At 44.9% G+C, this 23,328-nt stretch overlaps 1 protein-coding gene across 1 annotated transcript in view; it reads right to left on the bottom strand.

The window, feature by feature from the left end:
* LOC120044525 (rho-related GTP-binding protein RhoN-like) overlaps window positions 1–22,870 on the bottom strand; it is a 28,231-nt gene extending 5,361 nt beyond the window's left edge. Inside the window, exons 1-3 of the mRNA XM_038989181.1 lie at window positions 22,573–22,870; window positions 21,926–22,013; window positions 1,575–1,684 (exon numbers count right to left, since the gene is read on the bottom strand). Of these exons, the coding sequence (XP_038845109.1) occupies window positions 1,575–1,684; window positions 21,926–22,013; window positions 22,573–22,674 (300 nt within the window). The 5' untranslated portion in view covers window positions 22,675–22,870. The remainder of the gene's footprint in view (window positions 1–1,574; window positions 1,685–21,925; window positions 22,014–22,572) is intronic.
* Window positions 22,871–23,328: the final 458 nt, after the last annotated feature.

The raw sequence follows: 23,328 nt of genomic DNA, 5'->3' as shown, positions 1-23,328 counted from the left end.
GGAGGAGAGAGATTTCTGTGTGATATAATACAACGGCATGAGATTAATTTAATTTCTTTCTAAAAGCTGGCTTGAGTCAATAGAGCTATTTTAGGTAGAGCACAGAACAGAAAGCCCTGTGCAGTCCAGTTGAAACAACACCCTGTGACATTAAATGTCATCGTTCAGGCTTCAGCTGGAAAATAAATTCTGCCTCCCTTCTGCCACACAAATACCAAATAACACGCCCCCCCAAAACATCCACCATGTCTGAATTCAACCAGGAGCCACATGCAGAATGCAGGGGTGTGCAGCCATCCGTCAAGAGTTAAACAACCTTTGACCCCCTCCTCATGCTCCACCCCCATCTCTTCTATACCATCCAATCACGTTGCACCCCCATTCTCAATCCCCTCCCGCTCCTGTCATCTGATGACCTTGGTGACAGGCAAGGTCACAGAGGTCAAGAGTCTAATTTGGGACGGTGATTGGGCAACAGGTTTCCATTCGCCCCAGGTTTTAAAAATTACCAGAGCGACAGCTAGGGGTCAGGGGGTCATGGCCACCCCCTACCAAGGGATTCATGGGAAAACCAAAAGCCATGTCGACAGACGGGGGCGCGGAACTCTGAGACGGGTGGGTAGAACCAAGGTGTCGTGTGGGTCAGCTCTACAGAGCCTGTAGGTGGGGCGTGTTTTACCAGCTCCCCTCAGACCACGAAACACGTCAACAGAGCCGCCGTGGGAATGTCTTTTACAAGGTCCTGAGCTTTGGAGGAGACCTTCAAAGAGACGCACCACACATGGCCTCAAGATGGAGGACTACTGAGAGACCGCTGAGGGCCAGCGAGACCGGTTAACATGACACAAACACACACACACACACACGCACATGACTGCTTTATATGTGTAATGTAACAAATTTACTGACGCACACAAACTCTCTCATGAGAATAGCTGTAAAACATTCCCATGACCACGTCACCACCCCACCTCCACACCTTACCACACTCTGTCTGGTTCCCTTCCCAAGCTCAGTATCAACATATCACACCCAAAAGCCACCGTAAAAACATTAACTCTCAGCATCTGTCCTGGCTTCTCATTTAATATGAAATTCCCATAAATGCCCAGATTCACATAAATACTCTGTCTCATTAAACAGCTGCTCTTTGATTGGTTGTTGCATAGCTAATCTGCCATTGCTGGAGCTCCACTTCAAATCCCACCCCAACCGGGCTCCAAGGCCTCCTCTCATTCTCCAGTCTGACCTCTCATTCCAATAGGGGTCAAGGGGTCAAGTAGCCCTGCTTGTTTCATGGGGATAAAGGGGGGTAGCTCTTACCCCCATCGTGACATTATTCTATTGTGTGCTGGCTATAGAATGTGTGCTGGCTATAGATAGCATGGGAACTCTATATGAGAAGGGAAGGCAGAACAGTTTGGATGAGAAGGTTAATAGAGAACGTTCTCTAATGGCAGGGCATGTTGTTTACATACCCTGGTTGTGAGGAGGAGGAAGAGGAGGAAGAGGAAGGGGGAAGGTTGGAGGAGGAAGGTGAGGGAAAGGAGGAAGAGGAGGAGGAAGATACTGACCTTCTTCAGAACACTGTCCAGAGTCTCTGGGCGACTGATGTCAAAGCAGATGAGCACAGCGTCTGAGTCAGGATAGGCCAACGGCCGCACGTTGTCATAATACGAGGAACCTGCGGACACACAGACACACATACAGCTAGTCCCAGTCAGTACGCTAGACACTTTACGTAAGGTCCCTTTACCTCATTCAACCCAGATGATTCTAATAGAATGTGAACGCCTCGCAGCCTCTGTACACCCTGGAGGACGAAGCTGTTTAACAAATGGGCATTAACATACTGTACACTTAACCATTCCAGCAGGGAGTATCACAGCTTCACAGCACACACACTCAAACACCTGTTGATTTAAACAGCTGTGGGCAGATGGGAGAGTGTCCTTAATCTGTGACCCTCCCCCTTCCCCAGTTTAAGAGGCGGTAGGGGGTAGGGAGGGGCATTGTGATAAGCACACACACACATGAACTGCAGCTGGCAGAGGAGCTAGATCCCTTTCCACATACTACATCCCTATCCCAAATGACAATGGTCGCTGGTACAAAGGGCAAAGCGCTTTCTTGCTCTCACTTTCTCTGTCGCTCCTGAGATTTCTCTCTCTCTCACACACACACACACACACACACACACACACACACACACACACACACACACACACACACACACACACACACACACACACACACACACACACACACACACACACACACTCTTGGAACTCAATCTTGTCCATATACACATCTCACTCTTCACTCTCTCTCTCTTTTCTGTACCTTTATCCGTTTTGGAGGCAGAGTGGCACCACAGCAGAACAGCAACCACTCCTTTCCCCTCTCTCCTCTCTCCATTCCCCCTCTCTCCTCTCTCCATTCCCCCTCTCTCCTCTCTCCATTCCCCCTCTCTCCATTCCCCCTCTCTCCTCTCTCCATTCCCCCTCTCTCCTCTCTCCATTCCCCCTCTCTCCTCTCTCCTTTCCCCCTCTCTTCTCTCTCATTCCCCCTCTCTTCTCTCTCATTCTCCCTCTCTCCTCTCTCATTCCCCCTCTCTCCTCTCTCCATTCCCCCTCTCTCTCATTCCCCCTCTCTCCTCTCTCCTTTCCCCCTATCTCCTATCTCCTTTCCCCCTATCTCCTCTCTCCTATTCCCTCTCTCCATTCCCTTTCTCTCCTCTCTCCATTCCCCTTTCTCTCCTCTCTCCATTCCCCTCTCTCCTCTCTCCATTCCCCCTCTCTCCTCTCTCTCCATTCCCCCTCTCTTTCTCCATTCCCCCTCTCCTCTCTCTCCATTCCCCCTCTCCTCTCTCTCCATTCCGCCTCTCTCCTCTCTCCATTCCCCTCTCTCCTTTCTCCATTCCCTCTCCTCTCTCCCATCCCCCCTCTCTACTCTCTCTCCAGCCCCCCTCTCTACTCTCTCTCCAGCCCCCCTCTCTACTCTCTCTCCAGCCCCCCTCTCTACTCTCTCTCCAGCCCCCCTCTCTACTCTCTCTCCATTCCCCCTCTCTCCTCTCCCCATTCCCTCTCTCCTCTCCCCATTCCCTCTCTCTCCTCTCTCCATTCCCCCTCTCTCCTCTCCCCATTCCCTCTCTCCTCTCTCCATTCCCCCTCTCTCGCCTCTCTCCATTCCCCCTCTCTCTCCTCTCTCCATTCCCCTACTGCTCTCATTAGGAGGCTTGTAAAACTCACTGGGCTCCGAGGGATCCTTGCTGGCGATGTGGCTGTGGGTTCCTTCCTGCCTCCCCTGAGATATAGGCAACACAAGCCTACATCCCTCTAGAGCATGGGAACAGAAACTTGTTGGAATGGACACGAGGAATCTGACTCTGCTATTGCTTTTGTTAGGAGACAGACTGGCGAGAGAGAGAGAGAATATAAAACAGGGGAGAATAAAGACGTAGACTAGATTTTAACCTGAAATGTCAACTGAAATGCCACCAAGTTAGAGCAGTAGAAGCCTATACAAACAGCCTGTACCTGATGTCTGGCATGTAGAGTAGAGTGATGTAGACATTGTTACTGTACATGGCCTCACATAATGCCATGGTAGGCTGTTCAAGCTGCACAGGCTTTCTGTGCCAGTGAATTGGGCTGGACACAACGGTAGTTGCGCCTGTTTTAGCAGTGCTATTTTCTCTTTGTTTGTGGTGGAATGAGGCCTGCACAATGGCTACACGCGGTGCATAACCCTAAACATTCAGCTAGCCGCCCTGCCCTGCCCTGAGCCATCCCCTCACCGGACAATGCAACAGGCCCCCTGTCCTAAAGGGTCAAAGGCTGCTACCCTTCAGCGAGAGAGAATGTGCATGTGCGAGGTTTGGCCTTTGTACGCTTGAGATTACGAGTGCACTGGAAGGAAGCTTTCGCAAATGTCTTCTTCTGCAGCCAGAGCTCACTCTTCCTGTTTCTCCCGTCCTGCTGTTCAACAGAGCAACAGAGTAACACAGAACAGAGTGACATCTCAAATACAAAACAGTGGGGTCCCAGACAGAGCCGGGGATTGTATCTCAGAAAAGAAGCAGTCCTCCCAGCAGCAGGAAGTCAGTCATTAGGAAACGATCACATGGACAGCAGGTCCACCACACAGCAGTGTATCAAACAATGCAGGGCCCTGATTGGTCACAAGGTATTGTAATGCCAAAGGTGATCTTTAGTATGTATCACATCACAACAGGCCTGCAGTGAGGAGAGAGAGAGGGAGTGAGGGCAGAGGAGAGAGGGAGGGACTGTGTTAGAGGAGAGGAGAGAGGGAGGGAGTGAGGGCAGAGGAGAGAGGGAGGGACTGTGTTAGAGGAGAGGAGAGAGGGAGGGAGTGAGGGCAGAGGAGAGAGGGAGGGACTGTGTTAGAGGAGAGGAGAGAGGGAGGGAGTGAGGGCAGAGGAGAGAGGGAGGGACTGTGTTAGAGGATAGGAGAGAGGGAGGGAGTGAGGGCAGAGGAGAGAGGGAGGGACTGTGTTAGAGGAGAGGAGAGAGGGAGGGAGTGAGGGCAGAGGAGAGAGGGAGGGACTGTGTTAGAGGAGAGGAGAGAGGGAGGGAGTGAGGGCAGAGGAGAGAGGGAGGGACTGTGTTAGAGGAGAGGAGAGAGGGAGGGAGCGTGTGAGGGGAGAGGAGAGAGGGAGGGAGTGAGGGCAGAGGAGGGAGGGAGGGACTGTGTTAGAGGAGAGGAGAGAGGGAGGGAGTGAGGGCAGAGGAGGGAGGGAGGGACTGTGTTAGAGGAGAGGAGAGAGGGAGGGAGTGTGTGAGGGGAGAAGAGAGAGGGAGGGAGTGTGAGGGGAGAGGAGAGAGGGAAGGAGTGTGTGAGGGGAGAGGAGGAGAGGGCAACAAAAATACTTAATGACTTTCACACTGGGCTGAAGCTAGGGCAAAGAGCAGAGGGATGAGAGAGGGGGGGATCAACCAGTCAATCCTTGGGGGATCAATCAGTCAATCCTACAGATCAGTATGATTGACAGGCGACGGGCACGGCAGGCCTAGTCACAGAACCTCAGAGGAACAGAGAAGCCACCTCAGCACTTTTACAAAGTCAGAAAAGTCCTCTGAGAGAGAGAAGGGGTGGGAGGGAGAAAACGAGGAAGGAGGAAGAGTACACTGTGTGTAAAACAACCCGAGCAGACACAAATAAAACTAATCACCATAACCATCATCATCAGCAGCAGCAGCAGCAGCAACAGGAGGAGGAGGAGGAGAGATGCAGTTTTTGCCACTCACAAAATTCCTCTGCGCCTCTTGCCAAAAGCGAGGCCCCTCTTTCACAGTTTGATAGGTGCGAGAGATACGGTGGGGATGGGGGGTGCGATGGTGCAGAGAAGGGGGGGGGGGGGGGGTTGCTGTGCTCTGCAGATGGGTAATGAAAGTCTTGGACTGGACAGAACAGAGAAAGAGGTATAGGACCGTTACATGAGGCATGAAGATGGGGCTCACGCCGTTGGCTGTGAGATAGAACAAAAGGTCAAGTGAATTCCAGTCAGGGACGGGAGGAGGGACAAGACGGATGGGGAAGAAGGGGGAGGGGTACAGGCAGAACCTGGCCGAGCCCACTCAGGACTGGCACTGCCAAAGCAAACCTGCCCCTCGATACCAAGGACGGGCATAAAACACCGCAAAAAAAACGCCTAGCGTTAGCATTATGCTGATTTAGCACTAGCCACCACCGACAGGAAGTAAGGATGGCTGTCTTTATGTCCACTGTACTAATTAGAGAGAAGAAGAGGCATGGCAGAAGGGAAAAGCCTCTGTCTGAGTGGAGGATACAGAGAAGCCAAGAGGCCAGCCTTCTCAAAGGCCATTAACATCCCAAGGGACTTACAGTATAGTAGTACGATACAGGCACGGACTAACACACTTCATCAAGTATAATGCCTGTTTTGGGTAAAAGTATCAAAACATAATTGTATATAATTTAACTTGCGCGTTGAAGAGCTATATTGCACCATTACCAGGACGATTACGCCTCTTTGAACTGGGACATGTCTGGTTACTTGTGGAGACATGACTCATGGTTAAAGGGTTTTTGCTGGGTGCAGAAGCAGCTGAGAAAGAGGCCATTGTAATGGCTTCCAGCAAAGAGACGGGGAAAGAGCAGCCTTTGCCCAGAAGTCGTCTAATGAGCAGAGGGCAGGGAGTCCACAGCAACAAACACCGGCTGACTAGACCACACACACACCACACACACACACACACACACACACACACACACACACACACACACACACACACACACACACACACACACACACACACACACACACACACACACACACACACACACACACACACAGACACAGATGCAGACGCCCACTTTCTCAAATACAGTGACTGATGCATACTGTTCTGGGCCCATAGAAACAGTATAATCAAACTAGCCATAGCCCATACACACAAACACTAAAAATACAAATGTGCTCACACATACCACTCTCTCTTTCTCTCTTTCTCTCTTTCTCTCTTTCTCTCTTTCTCTCTTTCTCTCTAACACCCGCAGCTGTTTTCCCCTGTAATACCACCTTCAAAGTGCAGCAAAACATTTCAAGTTGTGCTGACTGTGTAGCATAGCAACCTGCAGCGACGCACATGGCTTCTTTGTGCTGCCCCCGAAAGGAGGTAAGAGACGGAGGGAGCGAGAGAGCAGGGGAACGACGGAGACGGGAAAAAGAGAGCGAGGACGGAGTGTATCCCCAAGGAGCTGATGCATTGATGGCAAAGAGGTAACCAAGAGGAAACGGGGAGGGGGGAAGAGGAGAGGAAAGAGAGGGGGATTGGGGCTCTTGGACATTAGAGCTTTCACTGCAGATGCCCAGAGTCTTTAGTAATGGGGGGTTGGCCTATAGCCTTCCACTCAAGCAAACCTTGCTTACACAGAGAGAAAAGCATTATGTCTTGCCAGACCGGACACCTTTAGAGAGGGCTTGTACTGCAGGCTACTAGATGCCAACCCAGGACGTTATATACTGCATCTAGAAACAACATCCTTTCATCATGTCCTACAAAGCATTCTGCTGGCTTGGTCTGTTTCCCCTCCGTTAGTTCTAAGGTTTGAACACTGTGGGTGTTTGCACTTTTCCCAGTTCGACACACACACACACACACACACACACACACACACACACACACACACACACACACACACACACACACACACACACACACACACACACACACACACACACACACACCGATAAAGAATCTGGTGGTCTGAAATACGGTGTGCAACGTCAGGTTGTCAAAGGCTCTAAAGTGCAGGTGGGACAGTGGACAGTGGGTTAAATGGCCATTAACCTCCCCAGTCTGTGGTCCCCTTGCCAAGGATATTGATCAAAGCTATACTGGCTCCCTCTCTCTCACCCTCTTTCTCTCTCTGGCGGAAATAGATCCTTTGAAGGGTGATGGCTAAGCCCCGGTGCAAGGATCTGACTCAAAGCCCTACTGTAGTGGAGTTAATGCCTGTGTCTCTCCCACTCGCAGGTTCAAAAGCAGGGCTGTCCGCTGACAGAGCAGGTTGGGGACAGAGGGGGACGTGGCCGCCAGCCGAGAGCTGGATTACTGTCTGTCTTCTCTGGGCCTCTGGGGATATGGTGATGGAGACTCCTCTTTCTCTCTCTTCTCATCCCTCCTCTCCTCCCTCTCTGCATTTCATCTCCTGCCTTTTGATCTCTCTCTCTCTATATATATATGTGTGTTAATGTTTTTTTCTGTCTCTATAGAGACTAAGTCAAGCTGTGTTGCTTTCTATCACTCTCTCCCACTATCCTTGTCTCACTATGGCTCTCTGTTTATGACATGATTCTCCCTGGCGGAAACCTTCAATCGTCTTCCTTCTATTGCTGTTTTTCTCTCACTTCTCCCATCTCTCTCTGTGTCTTTCCTCCCCAGTTAGTGTCCAACTGAGGAACCAATGTTTTCCAATGAACTACTGTGTATTGCTTGTTTATGATGTAACCAATTCTTTGAGTTCTGTTTGCTATACAGTACTTAAGACTTTATTAGGTCCAGGTCTTTGTTAGACCGAATATGCATCCATGATTGATTGTCTATGTACAATACAAGCACACCTCCCCAGTCTGTGGTCTGGGGAGGTGTGCTTGTATTGTCTGATGTCATTTACAAAATAAAAATAGCCCCTAACACTCTACTCAGCAAACTGGATGTAGTCTATCACAGTGCCATCCGTTTTACCACCAAAGCCCCATATACTACCCACCACTGCGACCTGTATGCTCTCGTTGTCAGGCCCTCACTACATATCCGCCGCCAAACCCACTGGCTGCAGGTCATCTATAAGTCTTTGCTAGGTAAAGCCCCGCCTTATCTCAGCTCACTGGTCACCTTAGCAACACCCACCCATAGCATGCGCTCCAGCAGGTATATTGCACTGGTCATCCCTAAAGCCAACACTTCCTTTGGCCGCCTTTCCTTCCAGTTCTCTGCTGCCAATGACTGGAACGAATTGCAAAAATCTCGGAAGCTGGAGTCTTATATCTCCCTCTCTAACTTTAAGCATCAGCTGTCAGAGCAGCTTACCGATCACTGTACCTGTACACAGCCAATCTGTAAATAGCACCACCAACTACCTCATCCCCATATTATTACTTACCCTCTTTCTCTTTTGCACCCCAGTATCACTCCAGTATTAATGCTAAATTGTAATTATTTTCACCTCTAGGGCCTATTTATTGCCTACCTCCCTACTCTTCTACATCTGCACACACTGTACATAGATTTTTCTATTTTTCTTTTCTTTTGTGTTATTGACCGTACGTTTGTTTATGTGTAACTCTGTGTTGTTGTTTTTGTCGCACTGCTTTGCTTTATCTTGGCCCGGTCGCAGTTGTAAATGAGAACTTGTTCTCAACTGGCCTACCTGGTTAAATAAAGGTTAAATAAAAAATAAAAAAAAATTAAATAAACACGCTTTGTCTGGGTTTGCTCAAGCATAGCCTCCCTCACACGAAGAATGATGAGGAACGATGAGTCACTACGAAGCAGTTACACCAAATAACACCATTCAAGCAGACAAGGGGCATTTAAAGACAGCCGGGAGAACAAAAGGCTTTGTGTTTCCCCACCTCCACCACTTAGACGTCTTAACGCCAACCGCGCTGATTCTAACGTCCCCTTTCCAACACCCAGCTTCGCGTCACGTCTTAAGATAACTTCTCTGTCGTTGCTCTGGGCAGGTGAAAGCAGAGTAGGGTCCACAGGGAAGGGAGGAGAGGGAAAGAGGGTATTTTATAATTGAGAAGACCTGGGAATATCCGGTTTCACTCCCTGAAGAGATTATGTGTTGATCCGATTAGACAAAGGGCCCGTGGAGACAGGTTGTAAGGCAGGCCGCCCCCTCCCTGGTCCTTCACAGCACCTCAGAACAGTCCACAGCTGAGACACGGCTAAAGCACGGAGGGATGGAGGAGGGAGGTATACTGCAGACTGCAGGCATGGTGGTGGCCAGTGTTCGGTTGCTTCACAGACAGCGCCCCGCTCTCTTCTCTCTCTCTCACACACAATCAAAAATCCACCTCCTTAGATTCCCTTTCCCCTGTAAAACACCATGCATCACATCCTTTTATAGTCATCTCTTTTCCATCTCTTTCTTTCCTGGGCTGAGGGAAATTCATCAGAGTGTTGGAATACTACTAAGAGTGGGTTATTTCCGTCCAAGGCTGTCTGTTGGATATTAAATAGGAATTGAAATAGGAATGTTCAGACATCTATCACGGTCACATAAAAGACAGCTTGTGAGAGGAAACGGACATCCTCTCCACTTCCCAGCCATCCAAGTGCATCCCTATCATAGCCCTATCTATCTTTGGCCCACTCTGTAGGGTCCCTAGGGAGGGCTCGAGTGGAGATGATGGGCACAATTTCCCTCTCTCCTTTGAGTACACTTCCACTCCCCCCAAAAGACAGCAGAGAAAGAGAGTGATAGAGAGGGAGAGAGAGGGAGAGAGAGGGAGAGAGAGGGAGAGAGAGAGAGAGAGAGAGAGAGAGAGAGAGAGAGAGAGAGAGAGAGAGAGAGAGAGAGAGAGAGAGAGAGAGAGAGAGAGAGAGAGAGAGAGAGAGAGCATCTGATCCTGTTTTTAAATAAAGTCATCCATAACTGATGGGAGCTGTGGAAGGGAAGTGGGAGAGGATGTGGGTTAGGGGGCCACGGGGGTAAGAGACAGGCCCAGCCATATCCCCTTACACTGAGAGAGGGTCTCATCCAGTGCAGGTGGTGGTAGCCAAGTGGCGGTGAGGGTGAGGGCCAGTCACCGTGCTGTTCAAAGTGCCGTGATCAAAGCTGTCGCCACGACAAGTTATGCCGCCGCTACGCTTGCCGCCCGGAGGGACAGGCCCGGAAACTGCGTGTCCCAGAGTTCCCTGTGTGAGCTGCATCCTGCCACACTGGGAGATCAACACTCCTTCACTGCTGGCGGAGGATAACAAACAAGTGTTTCAGGAAAGTCAGTAAATCGGATGACACTCAGAAACTCCAAATCAATCAATCAAATGTATTTATAAAGCCCTTCTTACATCAGCCGATGTCACAAAGTGCTGTACAGAAACCCAGCCTAAAACCCCAAACAGCAAGCAATGCAGGTGTAGAAGCAACAGACTAATCCTAGTTTCAGCCCATTTGACTCCATTTGGGATCAACAACCATCCACTGTGGCACTGGAGTCATAGGATCATACAGAGGATCACATTACTGTGAGTCACTGAAGACCAATGAGTTATAGAGGCATGCTTAGAATACACTTCCTGTGTATAGGCCTGTGTCTTTGGCTGTTTATTCTTGGCTGGCAAATGTCTAAATAATGTGTGTGAGTATCTGTGAAAGAGATAGAGTGCGTGTGTGAAGTACAGTTTGTAAACAGTCAGTGTATGCGTGAGTAAGTGAACGTCTCCCACGGGACTGGAAATCTTTCCCTCAGGGTTAAACACAAGCCTGTACCATAACACATCACAAAGCCCAGAGTGCTAGGCTCTCTCTCATATTGATGTGTACAGTATATTGATGTGTATAGTGTATATTGATGTGTACAGGATATTGATGTGTATAGTGTATATTGATGTGTATAGTGTATAATGATGTGTATAGTGTATATTGATGTGTATAGTGTATATTGATGTGTACAGGATATTGATGTGTATAGTGTATATTGATGTGTATAGTGTATAATGATGTGTATAGTGTATATTGATGTGTATAGTGTATATTGATGTGTACAGTATATTGATGTGTATTATTGATGTATACATTATATTGATGTGTACAGGATATTGATGTGTACAATATATTGATGTGTATAGTGTATATTGATGTGTATAGTGTATATTGATGTGTACAGTGTATATTGATGTGTACAGGATATTGATGTGTATAGTGTATATTGATATGTACAGGATATTGACGTGTACAGTATATTGATGTGTATTATTGATGTGTACAGTATAATAATGTGTACTATTGATGTGTACAGTATAATGATGTGTATTATTGATGTATACAGTATAATAATGTGTACTATTGATGTGTACAGTATAATGATGTGTATTATTGATGTATACATTATATTGATGTGTACAGTATATTGATGTGTATAGTGTATATTGATGTGTATAGTGTATATTGATGTGTATAGTGTATATTGATGGGTACAGGATATTGATGTGTATAGTGTATATTGATGTGTATAGTGTATATTGATGGGTGCAGGATATTGATGTGTATAGTGTATAATGATGTGTATAGTGTATATTGATGTGTACAGTATATTGATGTATACATTATATTGATGTGTACAGGATATTGATGTGTATAGTGTATATTGATGTGTATAGTGTATATTGATGGGTACAGGATATTGATGTGTATAGTGTATATTGATGTGTATAGTGTATATTGATGGGTGCAGGATATTGATGTGTATAGTGTATAATGATGTGTATAGTGTATCATGATGTGTATAGTGTATATTGATGTGTACAGTATATTGATGTGTATTATTGATGTATACATTATATTGATGTGTACAGGATATTGATGTGTATAGTGTATATTGATGTGTACAGGATATTGATGTGTATAGTGTATATTGATGTGTATAGTGTATATTGATGTGTACAGTATATTGATGTGTATTATTGATGTATACATTATATTGATGTGTACAGGATATTGATGTGTATAGTGTATATTGATGTGCATAGTGTATATTGATGTGTATAGTGTATATTGATGTGTACAGGATATGTATGTGTATACTGTATAATGATGTGTATAGGATATTGATGTGTATAGTGTATAATGATATGTATAGTGTATATTGATGTGTATAGTGTATATTGATGTGTACAGGATATTGATGTGTATAGTGTATAATGATGTGTATAGTGTATATTGATGTGCATAGTGTATATTGATGTGTACAGGATATTGATGTGTATAGTGTATATTGATGTGTACAGGATATGTATGTGTATACTGTATAATGATGTGTATAGGATATTGATGTGTATAGTGTATAATGATGTGTATAGTGTATATTGATGTGTATAGTGTATATTGATGTGTACAGGATATTGATGTGTATAGTGTATAATGATGTGTATAGTGTATATTGATGTGCATAGTGTATATTGATGTGCATAGTGTATATTGATGTGTATAGTGTATATTGATGTGTACAGGATATTGATGTGTATAGTGTATATTGATGTGCATAGTGTATATTGATGTGTATAGTGTATATTGATGTGTACAGGATATGTATGTGTATACTGTATAATGATGTGTATAGGATATTGATGTGTATAGTGTATAATGATGTGTATAGTGTATATTGATGTGTATAGTGTATATTGATGTGTACAGGATATTGATGTGTATAGTGTATAATGATGTGTATAGTGTATATTGATGTGCATAGTGTATATTGATGTGTACAGGATATTGATGTGTATAGCGTATATTGATGTGTATAGTGTATATTGATGTGTACAGGATATGTATGTGTATACTGTATAATGATGTGTATAGGATATTGATGTGTATAGTGTATAATGATGTGTATAGTGTATATTGATGTGTATAGTGTATATTGATGTGTACAGGATATTGATGTGTATAGTGTATAATGATGTGTATAGTGTATATTGATGTGCATAGTGTATATTGATGTGCATAGTGTATATTGATGTGTATAGTGTATATTGATGTGTACAGGATATTGATGTGTATAGTGTATATTGATGTGTATAGTGTATATTAATGTGCATAGTGTATATTGATGTGCATAGTGTATATTGATGTGTATAGTGTATATTGATGTGTACAGGATATTGATGTGTATAGTGTATAATGATGTGTATAGTGTATATTGATGTGCATAGTATATATTGATGTGCATAGTGGATATTGATGTGCATAGTGTATATTGATGTGTATAGTGTATATTGATGTGTATAGTGTATATTGATGTGTACAGGATATTGATGTGTATAGTGTATAATGATGTGTATAGTGTATATTGATGTGCATAGTGTATATTGATGTGTATAGTGTATATTGATGTGTACAGGATATTGATGTGTATAGTGTATAATGATGTGTATAGTGTATATTGATGTGCATAGTGTATATTGATGTGTACAGGATATTGATGTGTATAGCGTATATTGATGTGTATAGTGTATATTGATGTGTACAGGATATGTATGTGTATACTGTATAATGATGTGTATAGGATATTGATGTGTATAGTGTATAATGATGTGTATAGTGTATATTGATGTGTATAGTGTATATTGATGTGTACAGGATATTGATGTGTATAGTGTATAATGATGTGTATAGTGTATATTGATGTGCATAGTGTATATTGATGTGCATAGTGTATATTGATGTGTATAGTGTATATTGATGTGTACAGGATATTGATGTGTATAGTGTATATTGATGTGTATAGTGTATATTAATGTGCATAGTGTATATTGATGTGCATAGTGTATATTGATGTGTATAGTGTATATTGATGTGTACAGGATATTGATGTGTATAGTGTATAATGATGTGTATAGTGTATATTGATGTGCATAGTATATATTGATGTGCATAGTGGATATTGATGTGCATAGTGTATATTGATGTGTATAGTGTATATTGATGTGTATAGTGTATATTGATGTGTACAGGATATTGATGTGTATAGTGTATAATGATGTGTATAGTGTATATTGATGTGCATAGTGTATATTGATGTGCATAGTGTATATTGATGTGTATAGTGTATATTGATGTGTACAGGATATTGATGTGTATAGTGTATATTGATGTGCATAGTGTATATTGATGTGCATAGTGTATATTGATGTGTATAGTGTATAATGATGTGTATAGGATATTGATGTGTATAGTGTATATTGATGTGCATAGTGTATATTGATGTGCATAGTGTATATTGATGTGCATAGTGTATATTGATGTGTATAGTGTATATTGATGTGCATAGTGTATAATGATGTGCATAGTGTATATTGATGTGTATAGTGTATAATGATGTGTATAGTGTATATTGATGTGCATAGTGTATATTGATGTGCATAGTGTATATTGATGTGCTTTTGATGTGTATTGATTTATCAATGCAAGGCTCATCTGTAAATGATACCTTGGTCTCAGCATGAGTCCCTGTCAAAATAAAGGTGCAATCAAAAAAACATAACAAAATAAGTAGTAGTATTGACCTAAGTATGTAAGAGCCATACGTCCACCAATCATCACTGTGTGTCCTGATGTGAATATGTTAAGCAGATTGTATGTTAAGCCTCAGTGTCTAGCACCTCCCAGTGAGTCTACAGTCATATTTAAGAGAGGCGGTACAGACAGAGACGTATCATATGGCCTTTGTCTGTCTGTGACAAAGGTCAGACGGTCATACAGAGATCACAGAGATCATCAGATAGCAGAGGGATCAGAGGGGAGGATGTCATTAGAGATCTGTCTGAATGGAATCCCCCAAAAGCCACTATGTGTCTAGATAAGGAGCTGGGAGACAGTGAGAGGGCAGAGGAACAGGGAGAGGAACAGGGGCAGGTGGGCAGTGGGCTCACCATGGGGCTGTGTAGTATACCACTCGAAAGGACATGGCACATAATAAGCCCAGAGAGGAGCATGACCTTGGGTGCACCGTATGCATGTTTCCTTTGTGTTTTTAGATTATTCAAAAAAGTATGTATGCGGGCGTGTGTGTGTGTTTGCATGCGTGCCTGCCTGCATAGTCGCATCTGTGTGTTTGTGAGTGAGTGCGTGCGTGCGTATGTCTGAGCGAGTGCGTTAGACTGAAACTGGATATTCTGTGTGTTTAATTATAGGCTGTGTGTTCCTGTCAGTGAGGCTGACTGGCCCTCTTACAGCTCCTACCCTCTCATAGCTCCTCTCCTCCTTTCCTTTCCTCTCCTACACACTGTCGCTGACTCCAGGTCAGAACAGAGCTATGCAAACTAATGAGAGAGAGAGAGAGAGAGAGAGAGAGAGAGAGAGAGAGAGAGAGAGAGAGAGAGAGAGAGAGAGAGAGAGAGAGAGAGAGAGAGAGAGAGAGAGAGAGAGAGAGAGAGAGAGAGAGAGAGAGAGAGAGAGAGAGAGAGAGAGAGAGAGAGAGAGAGAGAGAGAGAGAGAGAGAGAGAGAGAGAGAGAGAGAGAGAGAGAGGGAGGAAGGGACACGGTTCATTAAAAAAAAACTAATTTGGTCGTTTAACTAGCCATGTCAGACTATTGTCTTTCTCTTCTTTCCTTCATGTTTTCTTCCTCTTTTCCCTCTTTCAATTGTCCAGGGTCCTGTTGTCTCTCTGGCTGAAGCATACGGGCACCCAGGTCTCCTCCAACATCCAGACGGTAGTGTAACAGTTAGTGTTAGTGACTCAGACCAAGAGAACCCCAAGGCTCTAGGGGGAGAAGGGGAGAGTCAGAGACGTGTACCCAGCCAGGGGCCACTCTGACTGGGTAGACATAAAGCCCTGCAGCCTGGACCTCTGGGTGGCTACACTGTCACAGACACTCAGTGGAACAGTGTGCGGTGAGGTGGCTACGGTATCTATGAATAAGATATCTACTGTACATGTCCACATGCTGTACATCCACAGTCACCACATTTTAGGGTGCAAGATTCCAATAACGTTCCCAAAATTCACAGGTGTTCCCGAAATCCCAGTTGGATTATTCCTGGAATCAGTATGGAATAAGCAGGAGATCTATCAATCCTCCAACCGGGATATTGGAAAAATCTGTATTTTGGTTTCCAGAATTTTTGCAAAGCTACCACATATACAGCTATTACTTCTAGTCTATATGTAAAAGAGAGACGCAACACTGTGGAGGCTCTTCTCCAGTGGGTATGAGGTGCTCCAAAACGGGAGCCAGAGACGGGGAGCCGCAAGGGAGGCCAGGGAGGGGCCGGATGAAACCCCCCCACAGAGCCGACCCCCGCCAGAGGCTCAACAGAGAGCCAGATCACCACCCCCTGTCCAGAAATAACTCCACATGCACTCTGTCTGTCTGTCTGTCTGTCTGTCTGTCTGTCTGTCTGTCTGTCTGTCTGTCTGTCTGTCTGTCTGTCTGTCTGTCTGTCTGTCTGTATGCACAGACCCGGCAGTAGCACGTTTAGCGTTTACGCTCAGCTCCTGTTCAGAAGCACCGTCCATGGTCATTTGGTTGTTTGCGTTATAATACACTATTAGTGATGGTCTTTGGTGTTTTGGGTTGTTTTATGACTGTTGAAACATAAAGAAACATACCATTTTACAATGTGTTGAATAAGATATGTATAACAATATAGGCAGTGTTCTTCAGACAACGGAACTAAGCGCAGGTGCATAGGGTGAATCTTTTACAATGGGTTCTCATAACTACTTCTGTTTGAAGTGCTCTGATGACATGTTAGGGTTAAGTAGTCCTGACGTACCTTTTCATGTCCTAAATATAGTCTGGGTATTGGGCAACATCTTCCCTATTACATTAGGAATACACCTATTCTCCATAATGGTGCGTCACTGAAACAATCGTTCTAAAAACCGACACAATGCAGCGTTTGACATTCCAATGGCAAAATAATGGGAGAGGAAATGATCATAGAGCCTTTTCAAACAGATAAACTGGGGCGAGAGGGGGGATGGGTAGTTCATCTGAAATGTGACTCCATGCGCGATCTAAACACCTTTCTCATAAAAATTATTCCTCTGGGAGTCAACAAGGGTCATACCACTCATACCACTCATTTTCACAGACAAACACACACACAGACAGACAGACAGGTGCACAGTACACTCACGGGCTGTACCTAACCGGCGGGTGTGCCTGCTACGTGCTAATCCTCCTGAAAACAGGTTGAAGTTTCGGCAGTTCTACCCCCAGGCAGGTCAGGAGTCTAGCATGAAGTGCTCAGTGTAGACTAGTGCAGTTGTGTGAGTTAGTCAACAGCAGCGAACAGGATATACACTCATCTCTTTTCAGGATACTGACAATAAAGATTTCACTTCGGGGGGGGGGGACATTTCCACTACGATTTAAGGGTTGTGATAGATTTAAAACGTCACGCAAAAACGAACCATAGCCTTGTACAATAAGTGTGTCCCAAATCATAAAACACAAGTGCAGGTAGGAGAAGATGAAAACGTATGAGGATGAGGAGCATCACGGCACGACGAGGAAGGGCAAACTAAAGGCTGACTGATGCAGCACCTCACTGAGGTCATCTTCCCCAGTCATCTCTGTCTAGAACTGTAAATCAACATGGCAATCCAGGCCGAGCTGCTCATTTCATGTTTCTGCTTTCTGAAGGACCTCCAGCTACAGCCAGCCACAGTAGACGGGGCTGTTGCTTTTATTTCATCTCTGTTTTGATTTGTAGCTCATGCAGTTGCTATTAAAGATGAATCAAGTGGAAAGGGTTAGGGCAGGGAAGGCCCTGTGAACTAAGCTTGTTTATACAGGGCTCTTGATGCCCTAATGGTCCACTGCACTGCACTGAGAATGTGGCTTTAAGCTAAAAACATAGTCACAAGAAACGTTGAAAAGTCACTGCGTGTGTGTGTGTGTGTGTGTGTGTGTGTGTGTGTGTGTGTGTGTGTGTGTGCGTGCGTGCGTGCGTGCGTGCGTGCGTGCGTGCGTGCGTGCGTGCGTGAGTGAGTGCCTGCGTGTGTGTGTGTAGTGGCTGTGTGAGTGGTGTAAGGTGTTTGAAGCTATTTGTCATTATCGCTCAAATCAAAAATATCACCCCACTAATTACAGAAACACCTGTTGTGAGTAAAAGTGTTATAAAATAATCATTATAATACATGTGGAGGGTCAAGTAGGCAAGTGGATAATATTTTGGAGAGGTGTTGAACGCCTCTAATGAAATTAGAAATCATTCAAAATATGTGTGAAGCTACAGTATGACTAAGAATATTCTCTGACCCGCAACAGACAAGTCTTTCACTGTTAAGATAGGAATCATACGTAGTCAATCAGAGAGCATAAACAGAGATGTGACTGTGGTGTGGGACTGTGGGAGAAGCCTGACTGACTGTCATGAGTTACTTAGATATTCCCTGGGACAGTCCTTGCTGTGCTGTGAGTGGGAGAATGTTCCAGGCCTGACTTGGATGAGTTCCCATGGTGCAGCACCACCACACTGGGAAGAGAAACAGTACAGGGGGCATGACAGTATTGGTTGGATGAATACTCAGACTGGCTGATGAGCATCATAACCCGTGACCGTGAGCACCCAGTACTGGTCACTGATTGGTGCACAGACCTATTGTGACCCAGTGTCAGTTAGCTTGGCCAATCACAGCTCGGAATGGGGTTAGGAATGGTGACATTTAAACTCAAGGAGCAACGGTTTGTCAGTCATCGCTGGCTTTTTATATATCAGTCCTCGCTACTGCTATTTAGATACACAAATACACACATGCCAAAGACAGATAAACAGACATGCATACACAGACTATGCCCTCTCCCACAATACATACACACACACACACACACAAACACAGACAAACATTATCATTTGCATTCCACTCAATCAGTTTCTAATTGACTTAACCCTCCAGATGGTCCGTGGCGTAATGCAGGGGGAATACAAAGCAGCTGCCAATTTCCCTCTGGTTCTGGACAGCCATAATGGCCCTGTTTCTGTTCATGCCTATTTAAATTAACCATCCTATTCACTAAGACACCGGTTCACACACACACACACACACACACACACACACACACACACACACACACACACACACACACACACACACACACACACACACACACACACACACACACACACACACACACACACACACACACACATAGTACCTAGACACAGTCATGACCCTAATTAGATCAACCTCACCTCTGTTTTCTTCCATCCTGTGAATACTAGAAACCCTGCTGATCTGGAGAACAACAGATCCCCGAGGCTAAACTAATCAATGGTCTACTGCCACACTAAAACAATAGGCACCGTGGCCTTGTTAATGGCAATACACGTCCCACCAAACCCACTGAGACCTATCAGACCACAGAGGCTGTAAACGTGTAAATGAGGAGGCTAGACTCCAGCTCCTGAACCAGAACACACCTCAAGGACTAATCAATAATGATTGAATCAGTGATATTCAGAGACCACGGGGAGTCTCTTCTGTTCAACTGATGTGTTATTACTAATGCCCTCTCCATCTTATTACCCGCCACTAACTAGGTGGATGGCAGATGGCGTGAAACCAACTGAGCTGATCCTGGTACATTGTTATACAGAGCTGCTGTTGGGTGGTTATAGACAGTGGTGTAAAGTACTTCAGTAAAAATACTTGAAAGTATTACTTAAGTATTTTTTGGGGGTATCTGTACTTTGCTTTACTATTTATATTTTTGACAACTTTTACTTTTACTCCACTACATTCCTAAAGAAAAAAATGTACTTTTAGCAATTACATTTACTTTTGAAACTTAAGTATATTTAAAACAAAATACTTTTAGACTTTTACTCAAGTAGTATTTTACTGAGTGACTTTCACTTTTACTTGAGTCATTTTCTATGAAGGTATGCTTATTTTTACAGAAGTATGACAATTGGGTACTATTTCTACCACTGGTTATAGATTACAGGAGGCTTTCTACAGACCATGGTCCTGCGCTACACATGAGTAAGTTATAGACGCCATATTGGCTGTAGTTTATGAAGGCCAGCAGGGGGTCTACTACATATGCAAATGCTTCTTCACAGTAATTACATAGTGGGTCCAGATAGTGGCCATGCAGCCAGACAAATGGAGTGGCAAATACACATGGTCCCTGGCAATACACTGCTGCTGCCAGCACACGGGAGAGGGGGGAGGAAGAGTGAGAGGGTAGAAGAGGGGGTTACGAGAAGGGTGTAATTAAAAGTATTGAAATGTTTGAGTTTTTTACCATAGGAGAACATCCGTTAACTAATTTACATCTGAAGTGAAAACATGAGCATCTGTGTTTGGTACGAACCAAGGAGTAAATAGGCAGGCATGTGAGCACACATACTCTTGAGTGTAACTTGCTTGAGGCTGGTAGACTGGGTGGGTGATATCATGTTGGTAGACGGAGTACAGGGAGGGGGGGGTTATTGTCTCTTTACTGAAGATAAAAGGCTAATCACCCATCGTCAGTGATCATCAAAGGGTTAGATATGGACAGACAGAAGCACAACTCTGCTACCATTACAGAAGCCCCCCGGTCCAAAGCTATGGAGGAGATAAGGAATACTTCTGACCCACTGATTCCTTCCTCCCAGCCACAGAGACTTCTTCAGCCCTCACTGACAGACTCAAGTAGATTTACTCTCAGGGTCAACACCAGGTCCCTCCCACACACAGAAAGTCCCCTCAAAAGAAAACACTCTCAGCTATATGACCGTGTAAAACGGCAATGCCCCCATCATCATCATCCGTCGTGAGGATGTTTTTACGTTTAGGAATGTTTATGGCAACAGACGGGGATTCCCCTGTGGGTTCAATTACATACCCAGGCTTCTCAGTCACTCAGTCAGGCAGCCAGAGATGTTTCTGTTTTGACCAGTGAGTGGATCTCTAAGCTGCACTTACAGCTTCAGCCTGAAGGCCCTGGGCTGAGAGCTGAAACTAGAGCATAGCATTCCACACAGACGGACCACAATCACCCACTCTTAAGTCTGGAGATGTGGTCTCAAAGGGGCAAACCCAAATTGCTTTCCCACCATGGTGGGCATCTGTATTCTAAACCCCTCAGATAGAGGGTCCATACCTGGAACCAAACACTGACTGACCCATTATCGACAAAGAGGCATAATAAGTCAGTTAACGTCCAGAGAAACACTATTTGCAGCCATTTGGCACTGATAGGAGTGGATTGAGAGCTAGTGCAACTGTAACCACAGTCAAACACAACTGAAACAGTTTGGATGGGTTGAGATCATTTCTGTGGGCCAGTCAGTCATTCGGCCATTCTCCTTCAGCCCCTGCCCCTGCCCCTCCCCGACCCCCCCCAGCAGTCTTCTGGCCCCTGGACAGAGCATGGGAACAGCCCAGCCACACGCAGCGCTCCGCAGAGAGAGGAATGCAAACAGAGTGCAGCGCTGAGAGAAAGGGCTGGCACTGGAGATTTTCAGCAAAGAAAACAATCATAAATAGCAGATGCCTCAAGCAAAAGTACGCCAGTCAGTCAGTCGGCATGGTCAAAGCAATTCGGCAGAGAGATGGCTGCTTGAAAAACCCGAAATGATTGAAGCAGCCCTCCCACGGTTGCAGACATGGACTGTCGTCACTGCCAAGCCGAGCAGCCAGCGGGATTGACTTGTCATCAGCCTTTAGGAGATAGATGCAGAGAGCAGAAATAGTCTTACCTGACGTGTCCCACATGTTCAACTCAATCCTCTGTTTTTCGATTTCAAAACTGGCCGTGTAGTTTTCAAAAACGGTGGGGACATAGTTCTGAAAAAAGGGGTGCATCTTGATTAGTAAAGCACTAATGGCACAGGCGTAACATAGGTTAGACGTTCAACTACGTACATGTAAAGTATCATACAAATATATAGACTATATTAAAACAATATAGGTCTAGTTGCTAATAACACCCAGATACAATATTAATGAAAATGGGAAATCGAATACAATCCGAAATACATTATATGAGTCTATATTGTTTAATCACTAATAATAATGACCATTTTATATTTAAAACTGTACATTATTTCCCTGTCTTTCAGTTTCCTTCTCTCTCTCTAGGGAAATGCCTAACGCAGGTGCGTACACACCTCTGGCTCATAATTTAAATCAAGACATTTGGGGTTAAATGATTAGAATAAAGTATCTCTGGTCGTTCTATTTGGTTTGGTGTCCGTCTTGACATTTATCTTTGCTTCATTCCAAAACGGCGATGACCTACAGTACACATACCACTCTTAAATGATCCAGTTGCCTGTTTTCAAGTGTTGACAGTCGTGCTCATAACGCAAGACTTCATAGCCTATATATATATCAGGACACTTACCTCGGGATAGCAGTCCTTCGCAAAAACATGTAGGAGCGCCGTTTTACCACATTGCGTATCTCCGACCACCACGATCTTACAGCGGCTGCCTTGACTTTCCATCTTTGTCTGTCAGTGTGTCTGTTCTGGACGCGGATCGGTTTCATTCACCATCCGATGTCGATATAAGGTGAGACTGGAACTCAAGGAAAACCCAGCAGGTACATGCCCCGGTTGTGGCGCGACCTACTATGTGTCCTCCCCCGGTTGTCCTCCCCTGTCCACCCCGTGCAGCCCTCGGTTCCCACGGTTACACTAGCTATCCTCTCAATGCCTGTTTACACCCACCTCGCCCGCAACAACAGCACTCAGCAGCAGCACGCGGATCCCTCCCTTCAAACTCGTTAATTGGCCACGCCTTGCCCATACACGCGCCCAACCACAGCGAGTTGGTCCTCGTGCCTCTGTGTTCATTTACTTGTTTGAGAGCTTGTCTCTTTACTTGTCTAACAGTGACGCATATCTTCATTATTTGTTGTCGGGAAGATGATTCATATTATGATTGGGCTACATCTCATGACCTTTATTTATAGCTTTGAGGATAGTGTTGAGATACACATTTCAACGAATGTACTGACTGTTTATTACATAGTTATAAACTGTCAAACTAGACTAATAATTAGCCTAACAGTTGCTAAACGACTTATAAACCCTTTATAAATGATTTATAGGTCTAACGTATATCTTAATGTTAACTGGGAGTGTCTTATACGTTCT

This window comes from Salvelinus namaycush, chromosome 3, assembly GCF_016432855.1.
Source record: "Salvelinus namaycush isolate Seneca chromosome 3, SaNama_1.0, whole genome shotgun sequence".
Lineage (NCBI taxonomy): Eukaryota > Metazoa > Chordata > Actinopteri > Salmoniformes > Salmonidae > Salvelinus > Salvelinus namaycush.
Note: the sequence above shows the minus strand (reverse complement) of the source record. Positions and strands in the feature narration are given on the sequence as shown.